Source organism: Carlito syrichta, unplaced genomic scaffold, assembly GCF_000164805.1.
Source record: "Carlito syrichta isolate Samal-C Ts95f unplaced genomic scaffold, Tarsius_syrichta-2.0.1 Scaffold303297, whole genome shotgun sequence".
NCBI classification, from domain to species: domain Eukaryota; kingdom Metazoa; phylum Chordata; class Mammalia; order Primates; family Tarsiidae; genus Carlito; species Carlito syrichta.
Genome location: NW_007247393.1, coordinates 371,830 through 389,622, shown reverse-complemented (window position 1 = coordinate 389,622; position 17,793 = coordinate 371,830). Strand labels below are relative to the sequence as shown.

The window sequence follows — 17,793 nt, the reverse complement described above, 5'->3', positions numbered from 1 at the left end:
CCCCCCCCCCGGCCCCCCAGCGGGCGGGGATGGCGGCGTGAGCCGCCGCAACCGGCCGGTTCTCCTCATTATGGAACGAGAATGTTCTGAGGGAACAGCAGGGACGACGGTGGGCTCAGGACTCCTCATCCTCCCCCGACCTTCCTCCTCCTCCCCTCGCCCCCTCACCCCTCCCCGCTTCGCCCTTCAGTCCCGACCAAAAGGGCCGGGAGTAGCTCGGGGTGTGAGGCGAAGTGGAGCACGCGCCGAGGAGGAGGAAGAGAGGCGACAGCCGCGGCGCGGGGGCAAGGGCTAGGCCGACCGAGGCGGGGGACGCCCCACTCCCCGGAGAGAGCACTTACAGCCGGTGAACGCCCCCTCCGCGGGCGGCGTCTGGTTACCATAGCGACCGCGTCGCGGTGGGCGGGGCGGGGCGTCCGACCGGTGCCCCCGCCGCCGGGGCTCGGCTGGAAACTGGGGCGCGTTCGAAAGCGCTTCCGGCGGAAGTCGAAGTCGCTTCCGCGTTCTGGCCGGCGGATGCCTGGGAGCGGCGCTGGTGGCGGTGCGGAGGCTGGTAGGTGTCAGTCCTTGGAGCCGGGAGAGGGTTCCCCGCCGCGGCCGGGCCGGGCGCCGGCTGCGAGCGGGGGACTCCCAAGGCCCGGGCTGGAGGCGGCCCCGGCGAGCGAGTGCGCGGCGTGGGTGGGGCTGCCGGGCCGGGGCCGGGGCCCGGGCCGACGGCGTTTCGCGAAGGACCCCTCCCAGATCATCTGCAGGAAGAGAAGGAAGCCGGAAACGTGCCTTATAATGCCTTGGGTAGTACTTTGCTTTTACTTTGATAGTTTTTTATTTAGCTTTTTGTAGGGACGAGGGCTCCCTATGTCGCCCAGCTGGTCTCGAACTCCTGGCTTCCGGCCATCCTTCCGCCTCGGCCTCCCAAAGTGCAGGGCTCACAGGTGTGAGCCACCACACCCAGCCATGTTTTATTCATTCACTTTGTAAATATGCATTTAGTTCCTCCAGCTTGTTTCTTGGGTGCCAAGGTTGCCATAAGCCTAGAAGCCTTCTTACAGGTTCATGCAGCACCCGGATCCGTCGTCAAATTCCTCCTTATAAATTGCTGTTGTAAGGCTTGGCGCGGTGGCTCACACCTGTCATCCCAGCACTTTGGGAGGCTGAGGCCAGAGGATTGCCGGAGCCCAGAGGTTTCAGCCTGAGCAACATGGTGAGACCTCGGCTCTACAACAAATAAAAATGTTAGCTGGATGTGGTAGTGTGCACCTGTGGGTCCAGCTACTCGGGAGGCTGAGGCGAAAGGATTGCCTGAGCCCAAGAGATCGAGGCTGCGGTGAGCCATGATCGTGCCACTGCACTCCAGCTTGGGTGACAGAGTGAGACCCTGACTCAAAAACAAACAGAAAAACATGCTGTTGTATATTCATTGATTTAATATAAAAGCATATATCATGAAATATCTAAAACGGTTTTTATGCTTTTGTGTACACCTATAATTCCTGGGGCGTTTTCACGAAAATGTAGACTTCCCCGGGTTTGCATTATGACCACGATTTACTCACCTTAATCTTAAAGAATTGATGAGCGCAGAACTTGATTTTATTCCTTGGATACCCACAGATTGTAATGAGTTGTCATTAATATTTCTGTTCAGCGAATCCGAGAAGGCCCGCTTGCTCAGGAGATGATGGCCATTGAGCAGATAGGAAGAAAGGATTGGTACAGCGTCCTGGGGGCAGACCCGTCTGCAGATGTGTCCGAACTGAAGCAAAAGTATCAGAAACTCATCTTAATGGTAAGTCTTTTCAGACTTTAGATCATGAGAGGAAAAAAAAAATCAGTTTTTAAATGAGACCAGAAACTTAGATGTCCACAAATACATACCAACAGCAGGAATCAAGGTATTATTTTGATTGTGATTTAAAAAATTTGATTTGAGTTGGGATAGCGTGGTGGTTAGGGGCGGGTATGAATCTGGCTGATTTTCTAGTTTTGGGTTTCATTCTGTGGCTATCTATGAGAACTTGGGCAAGTTACTTTCCCCTGTATGTGTCTCAGGGAGGATTAAATGAAATAGTCCTTGTAAAGTGCTTAGAAGTTTTACAAAATAATAGCATCCAGTGGCCACTGGCCACGTTTGGCTTTTGAGCACTTGAAGTGCGGCTAGTCTGAATTGAGATGTGATATAAGTGTAAATTTTATATTGGGTTTTGAAGACTTAGTATAAAAAAAGAACAAAAATAATCTAAAAGTTTTTTGTGTCTAAATGATAATATTTTGAATATACCAGCTATTTTGCATCTTATGCACCTGTGTGTGCATGTGTTTGCATATTTTACCAAAATTGGTTTCCCCCATTTTTCACTTTTCTTTCATTTTTGAGTTGAGGTCTTGCTCTGTCGCCCAGGCTGTAGTGCAGTGGCATGATTGTGGTTCACCACAGCCTTGAACCCCTGGGCTCAGGTGATCCTTCTGCCTCAGACTCCAGAGTAGTGGGGATGACAGGCATGCGCCACCACGTCCTGCCAATTTTTTTATTGTAGAGATGATGTCTCACTGTGTTGCCTAGGCTGGTCTCAAACTCTTGGGCTGAAGCAGTCCTCCCACCTTGACCTCCCAAACTTCTGGGATTACAGGCATGAGCCACTGTGCCCATTCCCTTTTTACTTGTTTTAACATTGCATTTGTAGCCTGTATTTATAGCTTACATCATATTTCTCTTCAGTAATGCTGATTTAGGCCATTTATACAATGTTTTTCAGCTGCTCTATCCTGTTTTTGAAATGAATGATGGTATTTATAAGTATATAGTATCTTTCTGAACTGTTTTATTATTCATCTTTTCAGTCTATTTTGTGGTTTTTTGTTTTGTTTTGTTTTGAGTTGGAGTCTCACTCTGTCGCCCACACTGGAGTGCAGTGGCCGCTGCCAGCCACCGCAGCCTCCACCTGCTGGGCTCCGGCGATCCTTCCGCCTCAGCCTTCCGAGTAGCCGGAATTACGGCATGCGCTACCACGCCCGGCTAATTTTTTGATTTATTGTAGAGGTGAGGTCTCGCTGCCCAGGCGGGTCTCGAACCCGTGGGCTCAGGCAATCCACTCACCTCAGCCTCCCAAAGGTGCGGGATTACAGGCTGAGCCACCGAGCCCGGCTATATTTTGTGGTTTTTTTTAAGCTGAAGTCAGTAACTGTAATGATGACCAGTTAACTCAGTCTACAAAAAGAGTAAAGAAACATATACATAGCATTTGTTGTCACAATAGTTTATACCAAATACGTCAAGGATGTTTTGCCAAAATTATTAGTGGCCAGTATGAGAGATAGCTGTCTCTTCAAAGGGGATGTACTGACAGCCCTGCCTCACCGAATGACCTGAAGGTGTCTTCTGTCTCAGAGTTTTTAAGGTACCTGTCAGTAAAATCAAGTAGGTTTTATTGAACGTTTTCCACTGTTAAGTCACCGTGTCCCTCACCCAGTAATTGGGAGGCGAGGCTGGAGGAACAGCCTGGATCTAGATCATGCAGGTCCTTGCGGCCGTGCTGGAGTTTCGATGGGCAGTGAGAAGCAGTCTGCACTTGATGGGACGGCATCTGCCAGGCACCACAAGGGCAGACTGTGATGTGTGCGGGCCCTGCATCCGAGCATTCCAGTTGCTCTACAACTCTGCTGACATTTGATTCTGTTAGTTGCTTCCATATCAGCTATTGGAGTTTTATAATTTTTGCCAGCATTGACATTTTGGGCGGGATAATTCTTTGTCACATGGGCTATCCTGTGCTTTGTACAATGTGTAGCAGCATCTAGGCGGCAGTAACAACCAAAAATGTCTCCTGGGTGTCAAAATTGCCATATCCCGTTGAGAATTACTGAATTATTCTACTGTGTCTGTAGCGATATCCCATTGTGGGTTTTTTTTTTGGCGGGGGGAGGAATATTTCACAAATGATTAATGATATTGAGCCCTTATTAAAAATGTGATTATTGGCCATTTGTATAATTTTCTTTTATGAAGTGTCTTTTCTAAAACATTAAATATATTCTTAATCTTGTGTGTAGATTGTGTCTATTTTCTTTTAGTCTGTGGCTTACCAGGTCATTTTCTTAATAGCGTCTTTTGATGTGCATAGCCCTTATGTTTTTTTGAAATATAATTTACTAGTGTTTGTTTTACAGTTAGTGCTTTCTGTGTCTTTTCCAAGATCATAGTATTCTTCTGTTTTCTTCTTGAAGTGTTATAGTTTGCTTTTGCCATTAGACTTATTATTTCTGTGTATGGTGTGAGATGGGAGATAATGTTTTTATTTTTCTTCAGTATGGTTAATTAATTGTTCAAGCATGATTAGTTGAAAACCTTTTCTTTCTCCCTTGGACTGTCTTGGCAGTGGTGGCAGCTTTCTGGACTCTGTTCTGTTGGTTATATTTGTTTGGCCTTTTACTAATACCTCCCCCTCTTGGCCTGTGGTCAGTCTCCAAGTCATGTGAAGTACGTTCTTTCATTTTATCCTTATTTTATTTTATTTTATTTTAAAGATGTGGGGTACAATTCAGGATTAGGTATATATGTGATTATCGTACAGGTAAAATTTGGGCCTCCCTTTGGTCCCCACTTTGCCTGGTTTGAGATAAGTTACCCTTATTGATGTGTGTCCCCTTCCCCTCCCACCCTGGCAGTATCGCATTACTGCCAATCCCTTTCTTCCAGTTTTACAGTAGATGTTCAGGATCCGCTTATGAGTGAGAACATGTGGTACTCTGTTCTTTGTTTCTGTGATAGATCACTGAGTATGATCGACCCTAAACCCATCCAAGTTGCTGCGAAGTCCATATGTTTGTCCTTCTTTATGACTGCATAATATCGCATTGTATATATGTACACATTTTTTTTACCCAGTCCAGTTTTGGTGGGTCGCACAGTGGTTCTATGTTTTTGCTGTTGTGAATAATGCTGCAATAAACATGAATGTGCAGGTATCTTTTTTATAGAATGATTTGAGTTCTTCCAGGTATATTCCCAGTAGGGAGATTGGTAGGTCATATGGAGGGTCAGTGCTTCTGTCTTTTACAAATCGTCACACTGTTTTCCAAAGGGATTATACTAGTTTGCATTCCCACCAGCAGTGTAGAAGTCTTTCTTTTTCTCCACATCCTGGCTAGCATCTTTTGTTGTTTGTTTTATTAATGATGGCCATTCTTACTGGGGTTTTGGTTTGCATATCTCTGATAACTAGTGAGGCTGAGCACTTTTTTTATGTATCTGTTGGCTGCCAATATATCTTCTTTTGAGAAGTGTCCATTCATGTTTTTGCCTAAGTTTTAATGGGGCTGTTTGTTTTTTCCTTTAGGCACGTTTGAGTTCCTTATAGATCCTGGTTGTTAAACCTTTGTCAGATATACAGTTGGCAAGTATTTTTTTCCCTTCTGTGGGCTGTCTCCCTGCTCTCTTGATGCTTTCTTTTGCTTTTCAGATGCTTGTCAGTTTGATGAGGTCACATTTGTCTATCTTATCTCTTATGGCCTAGGCAGTGGGGTTTTGGTCAGAAATTAGTTGCCAGTTCTCCTTTTCTCAGGTTTTATGTTTAGTTCTTTAGAGTTGATTTTTTTTTTTAATCAATATTTTTTATTATGGTTTTGTGGGGTACAGTTAAGGGTTAGGTGTACAATTACGTTTCATTCAGGCACCCTGTTGATAAGAGGTGTTTCCCCATCCCCAGACAGATATTTGCTACTGTTAATCCCATCCCCCCCCATAGTTTCCCAGTACCGTCAGTCATTTTCTTATAGTATTACGTTGGATGTTCAAGGTCCATTATATGAGTGAGAACATGTGATACTCGGATCTTTGTTTCTGTGATTTTTTTTGTTAGTGATAGGTAGGGTTTTTGTTTTAATCTTCTGCATGTGGTCAGCCAGTTTTCCCAGCACCATTTACCGAATAGGTTCTTCTCTCCCCAGTGGTTGTTGGTGGCTTTGTTAAGATGAGTTGACTGAGAAATTGAAGTTTTGCTTCTGGATCTCTTATTTTATCCTTCTTTTCATGTTATTTTGGTTATTCTGGTTTACTTGTATTTTCATAGTAATTTTAGAACCAGGTTTTAAATATCTACCAAAAAATGTCGCTTCAGTTTTAATTGGCATTGCATTAATATGTATTTGTTCTTTGTAGAAAGGACATCTTAATAATGAGTCTTCAAATCTGTGAGCATGTATCTTTACTTAAGCCATTTATAATTTCTCTAATTTTTAGTGTAGATCTTTTATTGGATTTATTTCTTTTATTTCTAGTTTTTTGATATATTTGATTCCATTGAAAATGGTATTTTTTTTGAGTTGGAGTCTCACTCGGTCGCCCAGACTGGAGTGCAGTGGCGGCTCCCGGCCACCGCAGCCTCGACCTGCTGGGCTCCGGCGATCCTTCCACCTCAGCCTTCCGAGTAGCTGGAATTACAGGCATGCGCTACCATGCCCGGCTGATTTTTTGATTTATAGTAGAGATGAGGTCTCACTGCCCAGGCGGGTCTCGAACCCTCAGGCTCAGGCAATCCACTCACTTCAGCCTCCCAAAGTCGCGGGATTACAGGCTGAGCCACCGAGCCCAGCGAAAATGGTATTTTTTAAGTTCATTTTTCAGTTGTTGATTGATAGTATATTGAATTATAGCTTATTTGTATATACTGGTCTTATATCCCACAATCTTGGTAAATTTGCTTTTTGATTCTCAAAACTGCTTTTGTAGATTTCTTAGAATGTTCTACCAACACTATTATATCATTTGCAAATAAAGAGCTTTAATTCTGTTTTTCCAGCCCATATGCCTTTTAGTTCCTTTTCTTGCTATAGTGTACTAGCCAGGTGCTTCTATTACAGTGCAGTGGCAAGAGCAGATATCCTTGTCTTATTCCTGATTTTACAGTGGAAGCTTCAATATTTTACCACTAAGTATACAGTTAGTTGTATGTTTTTAAAGATGCCTTTCTATCAGATTGGGGAAAGTCTTCCAATTAACACTCCATTAATGGTTTTTATGATAGATATTGAAATTTGTTAGATGCTTTTTTTGTGTTTATTTAATTTTGCATTTATTGAGTTTCCTTTTTTAATCTGTTAATGTGGTAAATTATATAGACTTTTCTTATATTTAGCCTACTTTGCCTTTCTGGGATAGACAAACTTCTCTTGTTCATGAAGTATTAGGGATTTATTTTTTGTTGTGCTTTGTTTTGTTTTTCGAGTCAGGGTCTGGGCTGGAGTGCAGTGGCATGATCGCAGACAGCTCTCTACAGCTTCCAGCTCCTGGGCTCAAGCGAGTCTCCTGCGTCAACCTCTTGAGTAGCTGAAACTACAAGTATGCGCCACCACACCTGGCTAATTTTTTAATCTTGTAGATGCGAGGTCTCATTGTGTTGCCCAGGTTGCTCTCAAACTCCTGGGCTCAAGTGATCCCCCCCACCTTAGCCTCTCAAAGTGCTGGGATTACAGGTGTGATGCACCACGCCCAGCTATTAAGTGTTATGTTATTTTATATATTGTGGGATTCTAATTGCTCTTATTTTGTTAAGGATTTTTATGACTAGATTTGTGATGTATATTTGTTTGTAATTTTCTTGTCTTTTAATATTTATGCCTTTTATCACGGTTATGCTGGCTTCATAAAATGAATTGTAAAGAGTTCTCATTTTCTCTCTTTTCCAGAAGAGTTAGTGTAAGTTTGCTATTTTTTCTTAAATACTTAATAGAATTCTCTAGGAAAGTCACTTGGGTGTAGAGGTTTCTTTTTGAGAAATTTTGTAGTCACGAATTTAATTATTTAAATAATATAGAGCTAATTTTAGCCTGTATTAGGTGTGAAGTATGTTTTCTTGTGTATAACTTGTAATTGAGACTTTAAAAAAATTCTATTCTGTCAATCTTTTTTGAAAGTATTTAGTACATTTACATGTAATGCAATTATTAACAGTGCTTGGGTTAAAATTTTCCATTTTTCCCCTCCCTCCCTCCCTTCCTTCCTCTCTCCCTTCTTCCCTTTCTTCTTTTTTTATTTCCTTTCGTATTTGTCCTGTCTGCTCTTTGTTCCTGTTCTTCCTTTCTAATCTTTTGCATGCATCAGATATTTTTAAGTATTCCATTTTGTTTTCTCTGTTGAATTTTTAGTTATTCCTCCGTGGTTTTTGTTGATTATTCTAGAGATTAAAATATCCATCTTTAAGTTATCACAGTTTACCTTCAAAAACATTTTATCACCTCACAGCGTAAGAACCTCACAGCAGTAGACTTCCGTTTTTCAGCCTCCCTCTTGTTCTTGTTTTCATATATTTTACCTCTGTATATGCTGTATACTCTATAGTATATTGTTACAGTTTTCAATATTTTATTTTTTTTTTAATTTTTAAAAATAGAGATGGATTTTGCTATGTTGTCCAGGATGGTGTTGAACTCCTGGCCTCAGGTGATCCTCCAGCCTTGGCCTCGTTGGGATTATAGACATGAGCCACTGTGCCCAACCTATTTTAGATATCTGCACTCAATGTTCTTATGAAGAGATTTTATTGGTGGGGATGTATCATATTTACTCTTTCTGTCATTTCTGTCTGATATTATTTTCCTTTGGCCTATGATATTTCTTTTCTATTTCCACTGGATAGAGATTTCTAGATTGAAAAGTTTTTTTTTTTTCCCTTTAAAAAGGTCTGTATTATTTCTGATGAGAAGTCAGTGATAATTCATGTTTTTGTTCCCTTCTTTTTAATGTGTCTTTTTTCCTTTGGCTAATCTCATGATTTTTTTTTCTACTTATCTTTTATTTTTGGTATTTTCACTGTATTGTGTCTAAATGTGGTTTTCTTTGCATGTATCCTACCTAGGGTCAACTGTGCTTCTTGGATCTGTTGATTGATGTCTTTTTTTAATTGGCTTTAGAATGTTTTTAGCCATTATGTTTTCACATATTTTTTTCTTCTCCATTCTTCCTCTCTTCTCCTTTCGGGATTCTATTGACTACATATTTGATTGTCCCATAGCTGTTGGATGCTCTGTTCTTTTTTCTGTTCTTTATTTCTGTTTGTGTTTCAGTCTACATGATTTGTATTAAAAAGTTCACTGGTTTTATTTTTCTCCCACTGTCTTTCCTGCTTATAAAATCCTCAGAGGAATTCTTAAATCTAATTTCATATCCAGCATTTCTATCTGCTCCTGTTTTTATAGTTTCCATCTTTCCCCATCTTTTTACACATATTGTCCAATATTTCCGCTAGATCCTTTGATATACTTATCACAGTCATTTTAAAAGTCCCTGATAATTGGGACATCTGGGTCTAGTTCTGTGTCTCTTCTTGATGAGGATCATATTGTTTTCTTTGTCTGACTCTTAATTTTTTTATGGTACGCCAAAAATTACTTATGAGTGAAAAGTAGAGACTGAAGCAGACAGTGTCTGTATTCTCAGGAACGGACATGTTCTTCCTGCAAGGCTGCTCTCCTGTGGGCTGAATTGGTCTAATCTGTAATGGAGCTGAGCTTGTTGCTGTTGCCACTTTAGTGACTCATTCTCCCATGGGCTTCAAGCGATTTGAGCAATATGCGTCCTGTGGCTCTCTCATATCTTGGGGTCTGAGTGCCAGCAGGACTCTCAGCTCCTCTGCCCTGCCCTAGACTCAGCAGGTCCCAGTGTATCATGGGTGGTCTCAGTTCTCCTGTTCTATTGTCCCTGCCCTGGCCGTGGTTGATGGCTGCCTGTTCTCCGTGGGACACTTGGAGTCTTGGGAAGGCTTCTCTGGGTCCTCCAGTTCTGCTCCCTGGCCTGTACCTCACGGTGACTCCTGACCTTCCTCTCCTGCCCTGTTCTTCTCTCTTGTGACCTGTTGGTGAGGCCTGTGGAATAGTTGGTGGGTTTGGGGTGCCTAGAGATTCTAAGCCATCATCCAGTCTGCACTTGGTCTTTTGAAAAGTGTGTTCTTCTTACCTGTGTCTGTGATGGTTTCCTCCTGCTGCTGCTTTGCCAAAGATAAAAAACAGCAGTGGTTGTCTTCTGTCCTACGGAGGGTCTTTGCATTTAGACTTGGATTCGTTAGGTTCTTGGAGTCCTCAACTTCTGGAACCTTCAGCTCTCTGTCTTAAAAAAGCCATGAGTGTGTAAGATGTCTGACTTATTTTCCTGGGTGATCCCCATCAACATTAAAATGTGCCATTATTTCTCCCATCGTAAAAAAAACCAAAACGAGCTCCTGACCCCATTGCTGCCAGCTTTCGCCCTTTCTCCCTGTTCTTTGCAGCTGAACTGTTTCAGAGAGTTGTTTCTACTCTGTTTCTCTAACTTCTGTCTTCCATCTCTCTTAAACCTATTCCAGTGAGACTTTGCCACAACCACACCATTGAAACTGCTCTTGTCCAGATCACTACTGAGATCCAGGTGACTAAAGCCAGTGATTAATTGCTCATCTTCACTTTGATTTATTAGTAAAGTGACCGTTTACCCTAGTTTAAGCATTTCTGGTTTAGGCTTGTTGTCCTGGCATAATAAGAGCTCCCCTTTTCACTTTCAGAAGCGTCCTAGTTTAAATAATAAAATTAAATGATCACTCTGCTTACCAGCAGCATTTGCTACGGTTTATCCCACTCTTATTTAATATTGTTTCTTTTCTTTTCTTCCAGGACATTGTATTTTCCTAATTTATCTCCTACTAAAACTACCTTTGGAAAGTAGTAGGCACTCAACAAATGTGTGTTCAATGAGTGAACTGTCTGAATATAGATAACTTTATATTTTAACTTGTAACTATTTTTTTTTTTTTTTTTGAGTCTGAGTCTCACTCTGTCACCTAGACTAGAGGGCAGTGGCACGTTCATGGCTACTGCAGCCTCAACCTGCTGGGCTCAGGCAATCCTTCTGTCTCAGCCTTCAAGTAGCTGGATCTACAGGCACGTGTCACCATGCCTGGCTAATTTTTCTTGATTTATTGTAGAGATGAGGTCTTGCCAAGTTGCCCAGGCTGGTCTCAAACCCGTGGGCTCAGGCAGTCCTCTCACCTTGGCCTCCCAAAGTGCTGGGATTATAGGGGTGAGCCACTGTGCCTGGTCAACTTCTAACAATTTTATTTATGTTTTTGTATTTTTAATTTCTAAGTTCTGCTTTATTTATTGATTTTTTATTTTTTGGGAGACTGCTTCTTACTGTTTAAGAAATCGATATCTATGCTTTTTAAGGTTATTACAGTTTTTTGAAATTTATTTCATTTTTCGGTTGGAGTCTTATTCTGCCACCCAGGCTGGAGTGCAGTGACATGCTCACAGCTATCGCAGCCTCATCTTGCTGGGCTCAGGTGATCCTTCTGTCCCAGCTTCCAAATAGCTGGAACTACAGACATGTGCCACCACACCCAGCTAAATTTTTAAAAAATTTATTGTAGAGATGAGATTTTGCCAAGTTTTTCAAGGCTGGTCTTGAACCCCGGGCTCAGGCAATCTTCTCCCAAAGTGGTGTGAGCCACTGCACCTGCCTATTTTTTTTTTTTTTTTTTAAATAGATGGGATCTCACTCTGTTACCCAGGCTGGAATGCTGTGGTGCTGTGGATTTGAGTGATCCTCCTGCCTCAGCCTCCTGAGTAGCTGGGACTACAGGCATGTATCACCATGCCCAAATAATTAAAAAAAAATTTTTATACAGATGAGGTATATAAAGTGGCATGAGCCTTATAGCCAAGTTTTTTTTTAATTCTTTTTTTCTGAGTTCCTTTTTTCTGCTTATTTTATTATAGAAGCTCTTTTCATATAGTTGCTGATCCTTGACTATTTATTCACATTTAAGAATGAAATATTGCAAGCTGATTTGAAAGTTCCCATTCATGACTACCATTTTGTTGGATAACCCCAAATGTCAGCATCTGAATCCGTGTCCTAGAGAGGAATTCTCCAGTCTCCCACTGGGGAGATGGAACTGAGGCCCCACTGCCCGTGTTTCCTTTTCCTTTTGCTTTAGGTCCACTGATATGACGTGACCTTCAGTGCCATGCCTGCTGACCCTGAATCTAAAACATCCCTGGTCTTTTTCTCCACACAGCAAACCTCTAGATTTCCGTAGCGGCAGTAGAGAGTGGATTTCTGGCTTTATGGTGAGGAAGAGATTTGGAGTTCTAATTATTTCTTTAAGATTTCAACCAGACTGGGGTGTGGTGGTGCGTACCTAGTCCTAGCACTTTGGGAGGTTGAGGCGGGAGGATGCTTTGGATCCAGGAGTCCAAGTTTGTGGTGACCTGTGATCATGCCACTACACTCCACTCTGGGTGACACAGGGAGACCTCCGTCTCAAAAAAAAAAGAAAAAAATATCCATGTAGTCTTTTTTATTTTTGAGTTGGAGTCTCACTCTGTTGCCCAGACTAGAGTGCAGTGGCCGCTCCCGGCCACCGCAGCCTCGACCTACTGGGCTCCGGTGATCCTTCCGCCTCAGCCTTCCGAGTAGCCGGAATCACAGGCATGTGCTACCACGCCCGGCTAATTTTTTTGGATTTATTGTAGAGATGAGGTCTTGCTGCCCAGGCGGGTCTCGAACCCGCGGGCTCAGGCAATCCACTCACCTCAGCCTCCCAAAGGCGCGGTAGTCTTTAAATCTTTCTTTTCTTCAAGTTTGCCTCAGCCCCTCTTCAAAGGTATGCAATGCTCAGTCCCTCCGTTTCTCTAGCCTCTGTGGAATGAGCTCATGCCTTGTTCTCTTTTGACTTGGGCTTAGGTTTTAGTTTTCTCAGATAGACCAAATTGGTTCCCATTTTTTGATCAGTTTTCCATCTCCTCAAATGTTGGTTTCTCCTGCCTGCTTTTTGTCTTCTCTTTTGTTTGTTCGCATGCATTTTTGCCTTTTGCCATTTTTAAATAATTCTTTTTTAAAAATTACTTCCAATTATGGAATTTGAGGAGGATCAAAGTATGAACTGGGCACAGTGGCACATGCCTGTAATCCTGGCTACTTGGGAGGCTGAGGCAGGAGGAGCACTTGAGGCCAGGAATTTCAGTCTTCAGTGAGCTGTGATCTCACCACTGCACTACAGCCTGGGCAACATAGCAAGACCCCATCTCTTAAAAAAAAAAAAAAAAAAAGTAAAAAGTCAGCCAGGTGTGGTGGCGCACACTTGTAGACCCAGCTACTCAGGATGCTGAGGTGGGAGGATTGCAGGTGCCCTGGAGTTCAAGACTGCATGAACTATGGTAATACCGCTGCACTGCAACCTTGGTGACAGGGGTGGGGAGAAGGGGGGGTGCGGTCTCTTAAGAACAGAGAGTGTGTGTTACATTGCCATTCAGTAGATGCCCTGAACTGTTTTCATTTTCCTTTAGGTGCCAAATACCTTCCCATATGCATTCCTTTGCGTCTGCTGCCGTCTAGTCCCTGCCTCAAGTGCTAAGCTCCCCCTTACTGTTTCAGAATGATCTTAGTTGTACCCTTGTCTCCCCAGCTCCCCGCCAAGGCCCTCGTCCTCATGGTTGCCCTCCCCCAGTTGTGCTGCCTTTAGTGGGACAGGGAGATGTAGCTGTTAGATAGGGAGCTAGCGGGAGTGTGTTAAACGATGGGCACCTTTTCCCCTGCTTTTCTCTTAGAAGATGGGAGAGGGTTGAGCACGTTTGAATGGGAAGTGGCCAAAGAAGGGCTTGGGTTGAAGTTCTAGGAGAGGGAACAATTGACAGGAGGCAGAAGGGGATGGGACCTCAAGCATAGGGAGAAGGATTAGCCTTCGGCAGCAGAAGGCGGGGACCGTCTTCACCGTTCCAGGAGGGAAGGAAGAAGGGTGGTTTGGTGGCAGAGGGTTGATGAGCCCTCGTTTGGTGGCTTTTCTTTCTCTGTGAAGTAGAAGACAAAGTTATCTGGAGAGGGGTGAGAGGACGTGGAGAGAATTTCAACAAGCATCGTTCTGCGACGGCTCCTCCTAGATGGCTATGTGTACTGAGGGCAGCAAGAAGTCTCAGCTGACAGCCACACCAAGGGCACCTGAGCTCAGAGGAGGCACTGGGACAGTCGGTCTTGATAATGCTGTGGCCTCTGTCAGCTGGGGCTGCTGTGTCACTGACTTGTTCCGGTTTAGCACAATAATGTATCTTCATAATTATGGTCGTGAGTTCAATCACATTGAGCATATTCTGTTCAAGAAGGCAGGGATGTATGTTGCAGTAAGTGTATAATTAGCAGCATGTGTATTGTGCTTTGCAGTTTATGAATGCTTTCACATCTTGTCTGGTTTTATCCTCTGCAAGATAGGTAATGTTATCACTGTGTTTATAGTTGAGAAGATGAAGGCTTAGTTACAGTTGAGTGGTTTGTCGGAAACGCACGATTGTAGGGGTTACAACCTGGGCTTGATTGCAGTCCTCTGAGTCTAGACACTTTCCCATGTATCACACTTCTCATAATTGCCACCCAGAAGGGTCTACTGTTGTTTAAAAGCATAGTTTTCATTTTTCTGGATTTCTGTGAACACCTCACTTGTATCCAGTTAAAGAAGTATTACGGAAGGTCAGGCATAATTACTACTGGTTTAATTTTGAAGGGATCCAGAATTTTTATGGCTTATAGAGTGCGATTTATTTTCCTTATTCTTTTTGCCTGATAAGTTTAGAGTTTGTATTAGATTGAAGAAGGAGAAAATTATAAGGGAAAACCATATTATCATGTGTATTATCTTTTTTTTTTAACAAAACAAGCTTCTAAAGTTTATTTCTTGTTTCTCAATTAGAATTACCATGTTCTGTTAGTTTGTGTTTTTCAACTATGTCACAAGACATTGGAGAATAACATTACATTTGACTAATGGCATTCTGTATCTAATTTTGTATAAAGACACATTTATTACGTGTACTTTTCCAAGTTCAGAAGACTTTGAATTTAACACCTCCTATATAATTAGTTGCTGTGATGAAATATTGCTAAATCGTAGGCTGCTAAGTTTACAGTGCATGTTGATTTGGTAAATACTGTTTCCTTATTTTAATTTTTATAAATGTAGTGCTTATTCAAGGTCCTGATTCTGAAAAAGTTCTTACTGACTAATTGAGATATTTTGGAATGCTTTAACGGTACATATAAATTTAAAGTGCAGAATTAGCTTTAAATACATTTATTTATTCACATACTATACATATTACATGCATACATATGAGTCTGTTGCTTAACAATTTGCTATATAAAAGTATTTGAATCAACATTTTCCAGCTCTGTTTTATTAATAGGAATTTTCTTATTAGTGAAAGTTCATTGCTCTTATTTTTTTCCTTGTGAATCAATTTGAAAAATATTTTTTAGTTTTTCACTAAGAACAATTTTAATAATAATTCACAGCTTTGAAATGGTCTAGGGTCCAGAATGATTAGTTACATTATTTCTATATTTTTTGTAGTTATGCATGAGAAAATTGCTGTTTACTGAAGATAAAGCTTTTCTTCCAAAGCTTTGTTAAATTGAAAATTGGGGGTCTTTTCCCATTGATGCTGATAATATTACAGGTTACCTTTCAATAGGAAAAGAGTTATTGTGTTGGAAAATTATATACTGCTGTTACAATATGTTCCATAATCTTAAAGAAAATCTGTGTAATTTGAGGCAGGTACACAGGATGCTCTTATTCTTGATGTTGGAAGGGTATAGAATACCACTTAATACTTGGGCATTCAGAGGGTCTCTTTTGGTTATAAATGGCTATATATAGGTTAGCACTAGGCTGATTATGTAATACATTTTAATGTCTCGCGAAAGAAAGTAGAAAGGGTACCTTCGTTGGAGGAAAATTACCACATTGGAAAAGAAGGGAGTGAGGAATGATTCTTTAAATAGGTCTTTTGACTCCATTACAAAGCAAAGTGATCTCGGTTACAGGAGAAGTACTGAGGCATAAAGGAAAATTTTGCGGAAAAAATCTGGGAGTGTTGTTAGTAAAAAAAAAACTTGTCTTGTAGTCTACATTATAATTTTTGTTAACGTTGTTAACTGTTTAGCTGTCTTCTAGGTATCACATAGGAAGCAAGATATAGAACAAATCACTTAGGTATCTCATGGAAACTATTATAAACTGTGAAAAAGTCATTACAGTGGCAGGAATAAGACACTTTATGTAGACATTTAAATAATAATTTTAGCTAAAACATCACACTGTGTATTAATTGTTTAATCACTTTTTGTGTATTTACCATAAATACACAGAAATCCTTTAAGGTATGTCATTTAACACCGTAAGGTACAATATAATTATTATCCCTAATATGTAGATGATGACACTGAGGCTCAGAGATTAAGTAACACACTGATTAGTAGGAAGAAATTGACACATTTTGTATTTACTTTGAAAATTGAGTAAGTAATAACAAGCAGTCACCTTTCCAGTTTAAAAAGTATATATATTTCTACAGCATACATGCAGCAATAATAGACAATATCTTTAGAGAAAAGATAGCAGTAAGGTAAAAGGTGCAGAATATGAGGAGTCAGAAGTGCGAGTTCTGGAGTTCCAAGGTCCTGGGTTTGAATTCTGACTCTGCCATATGTAAGCTCTATGACTGTCAGAGCTCCATGACATTGGGCCTGTTTCTTTATTTGCAAGATACATGGGTGTCGTTCATGGCAAATGTTTAGTGAATGCATACTTGGTGCCAGCCCCATTGTAGGCATGTAATTGCTAAATATCTATTTCATAGGGTGGTTAAAAGGCTATAAATGAGTTATACACATAATGTGTTTGAAACAATGCTTGGTGTGTAGTCAGTGCTTGCTTTTTATTTCATAGTTGCAGTTTAATAATTCAGCATCAGACTTTAGAGTAAATAGATTTCTGTTTAGTTAAAGGTTGACTTTTTTTTGTTTGTTTTTAACACAGTGAAAGTAACTTTAATCTTTTTAATGACTCGAGAGCCATCATTGTGAACGTAAATGTTTATACTATGAATATGCAGACATGGATCCCTGGGACGATATTGAAAAATGTCAAATGTCACTTTGTTGTTTTTAACCTTTAAAGTGAAGGTGAAGAATATGTATCTACCGATGGCTGCATATTTTCAGAATTGATTACCTGATCAAGTTCAAGAAGCTTTCTCCCAGACAGAATTTTTGCAGGGCCATTTTCTTCTTCTTTTAATTGTTGTCATTCTTTAAGACACTATTTTTAGGCCATTAAAACATTGTATCACTTTGGCCTTCTTGACAGCTACAGCTCTAATTAAGTGCATCGCTTATTGATGGCATGTCAAGGAGAATTCCTCCTCATTTTGGGAATTTGTACCTGTTTTTTAATCTTCCTGTGTGGTTTTGCTTTCTGTCATCTAAGGTCTGAACATACTAGTGAAAAGTTTCAGAAATAAACAATTCATAATTTTTAAATTGTGTGCTATTAGGTGTAGCACGATGAAATCTTACACCATCCTGCCTGGGACAGGAAGCGTCCCTTTGCCCAGTGTCTTCTTGCTGCCCATGCTGCTGGTCATTAGTCACTGGGGGTCTGTCTCGGCTACCAGATCCACTGTGGCTGTGTTGCTGTGCTTATGTTCAAGTAGCCCTGATTTTACTTCATAATGGCTCCAAAGCACAAGAGGGGTAATGCTGGTATATTGCTGTAATCGTTTTATTTTCTTGTTAATTGTGGTTGTCAATCTCTTACAGTGCCCAATTTATAAATTAAATTTATATAGGTATGTGTGCATAGGAGGACACTTAGTATATATAGTATTTGGTACTGTCGGAGGTCTCAGCCATCTACTGGGGTCCTGAGGATAAGAGGGACTCATGTACCACACACCAAAGCCTGTGAGCTGTTACTGCTAGAAGATACTTTAGCACAT

The 17,793-nt window shown here is 41.3% G+C and overlaps 1 protein-coding gene across 1 annotated transcript in view; it reads left to right on the top strand.

Annotated features, from left to right (window-relative positions):
* Positions 1–488: 488 nt before the first annotated feature.
* DNAJC24 (DnaJ heat shock protein family (Hsp40) member C24) overlaps positions 489–17,793 on the top strand; it is a 58,872-nt gene continuing 41,567 nt past the window's right edge. The window contains exons 1-2 of the mRNA XM_008058335.1: positions 489–553; positions 1,646–1,786. Coding sequence (XP_008056526.1) covers positions 1,676–1,786 — 111 coding nt within the window. The 5' untranslated portion in view covers positions 489–553; positions 1,646–1,675. The remainder of the gene's footprint in view (positions 554–1,645; positions 1,787–17,793) is intronic.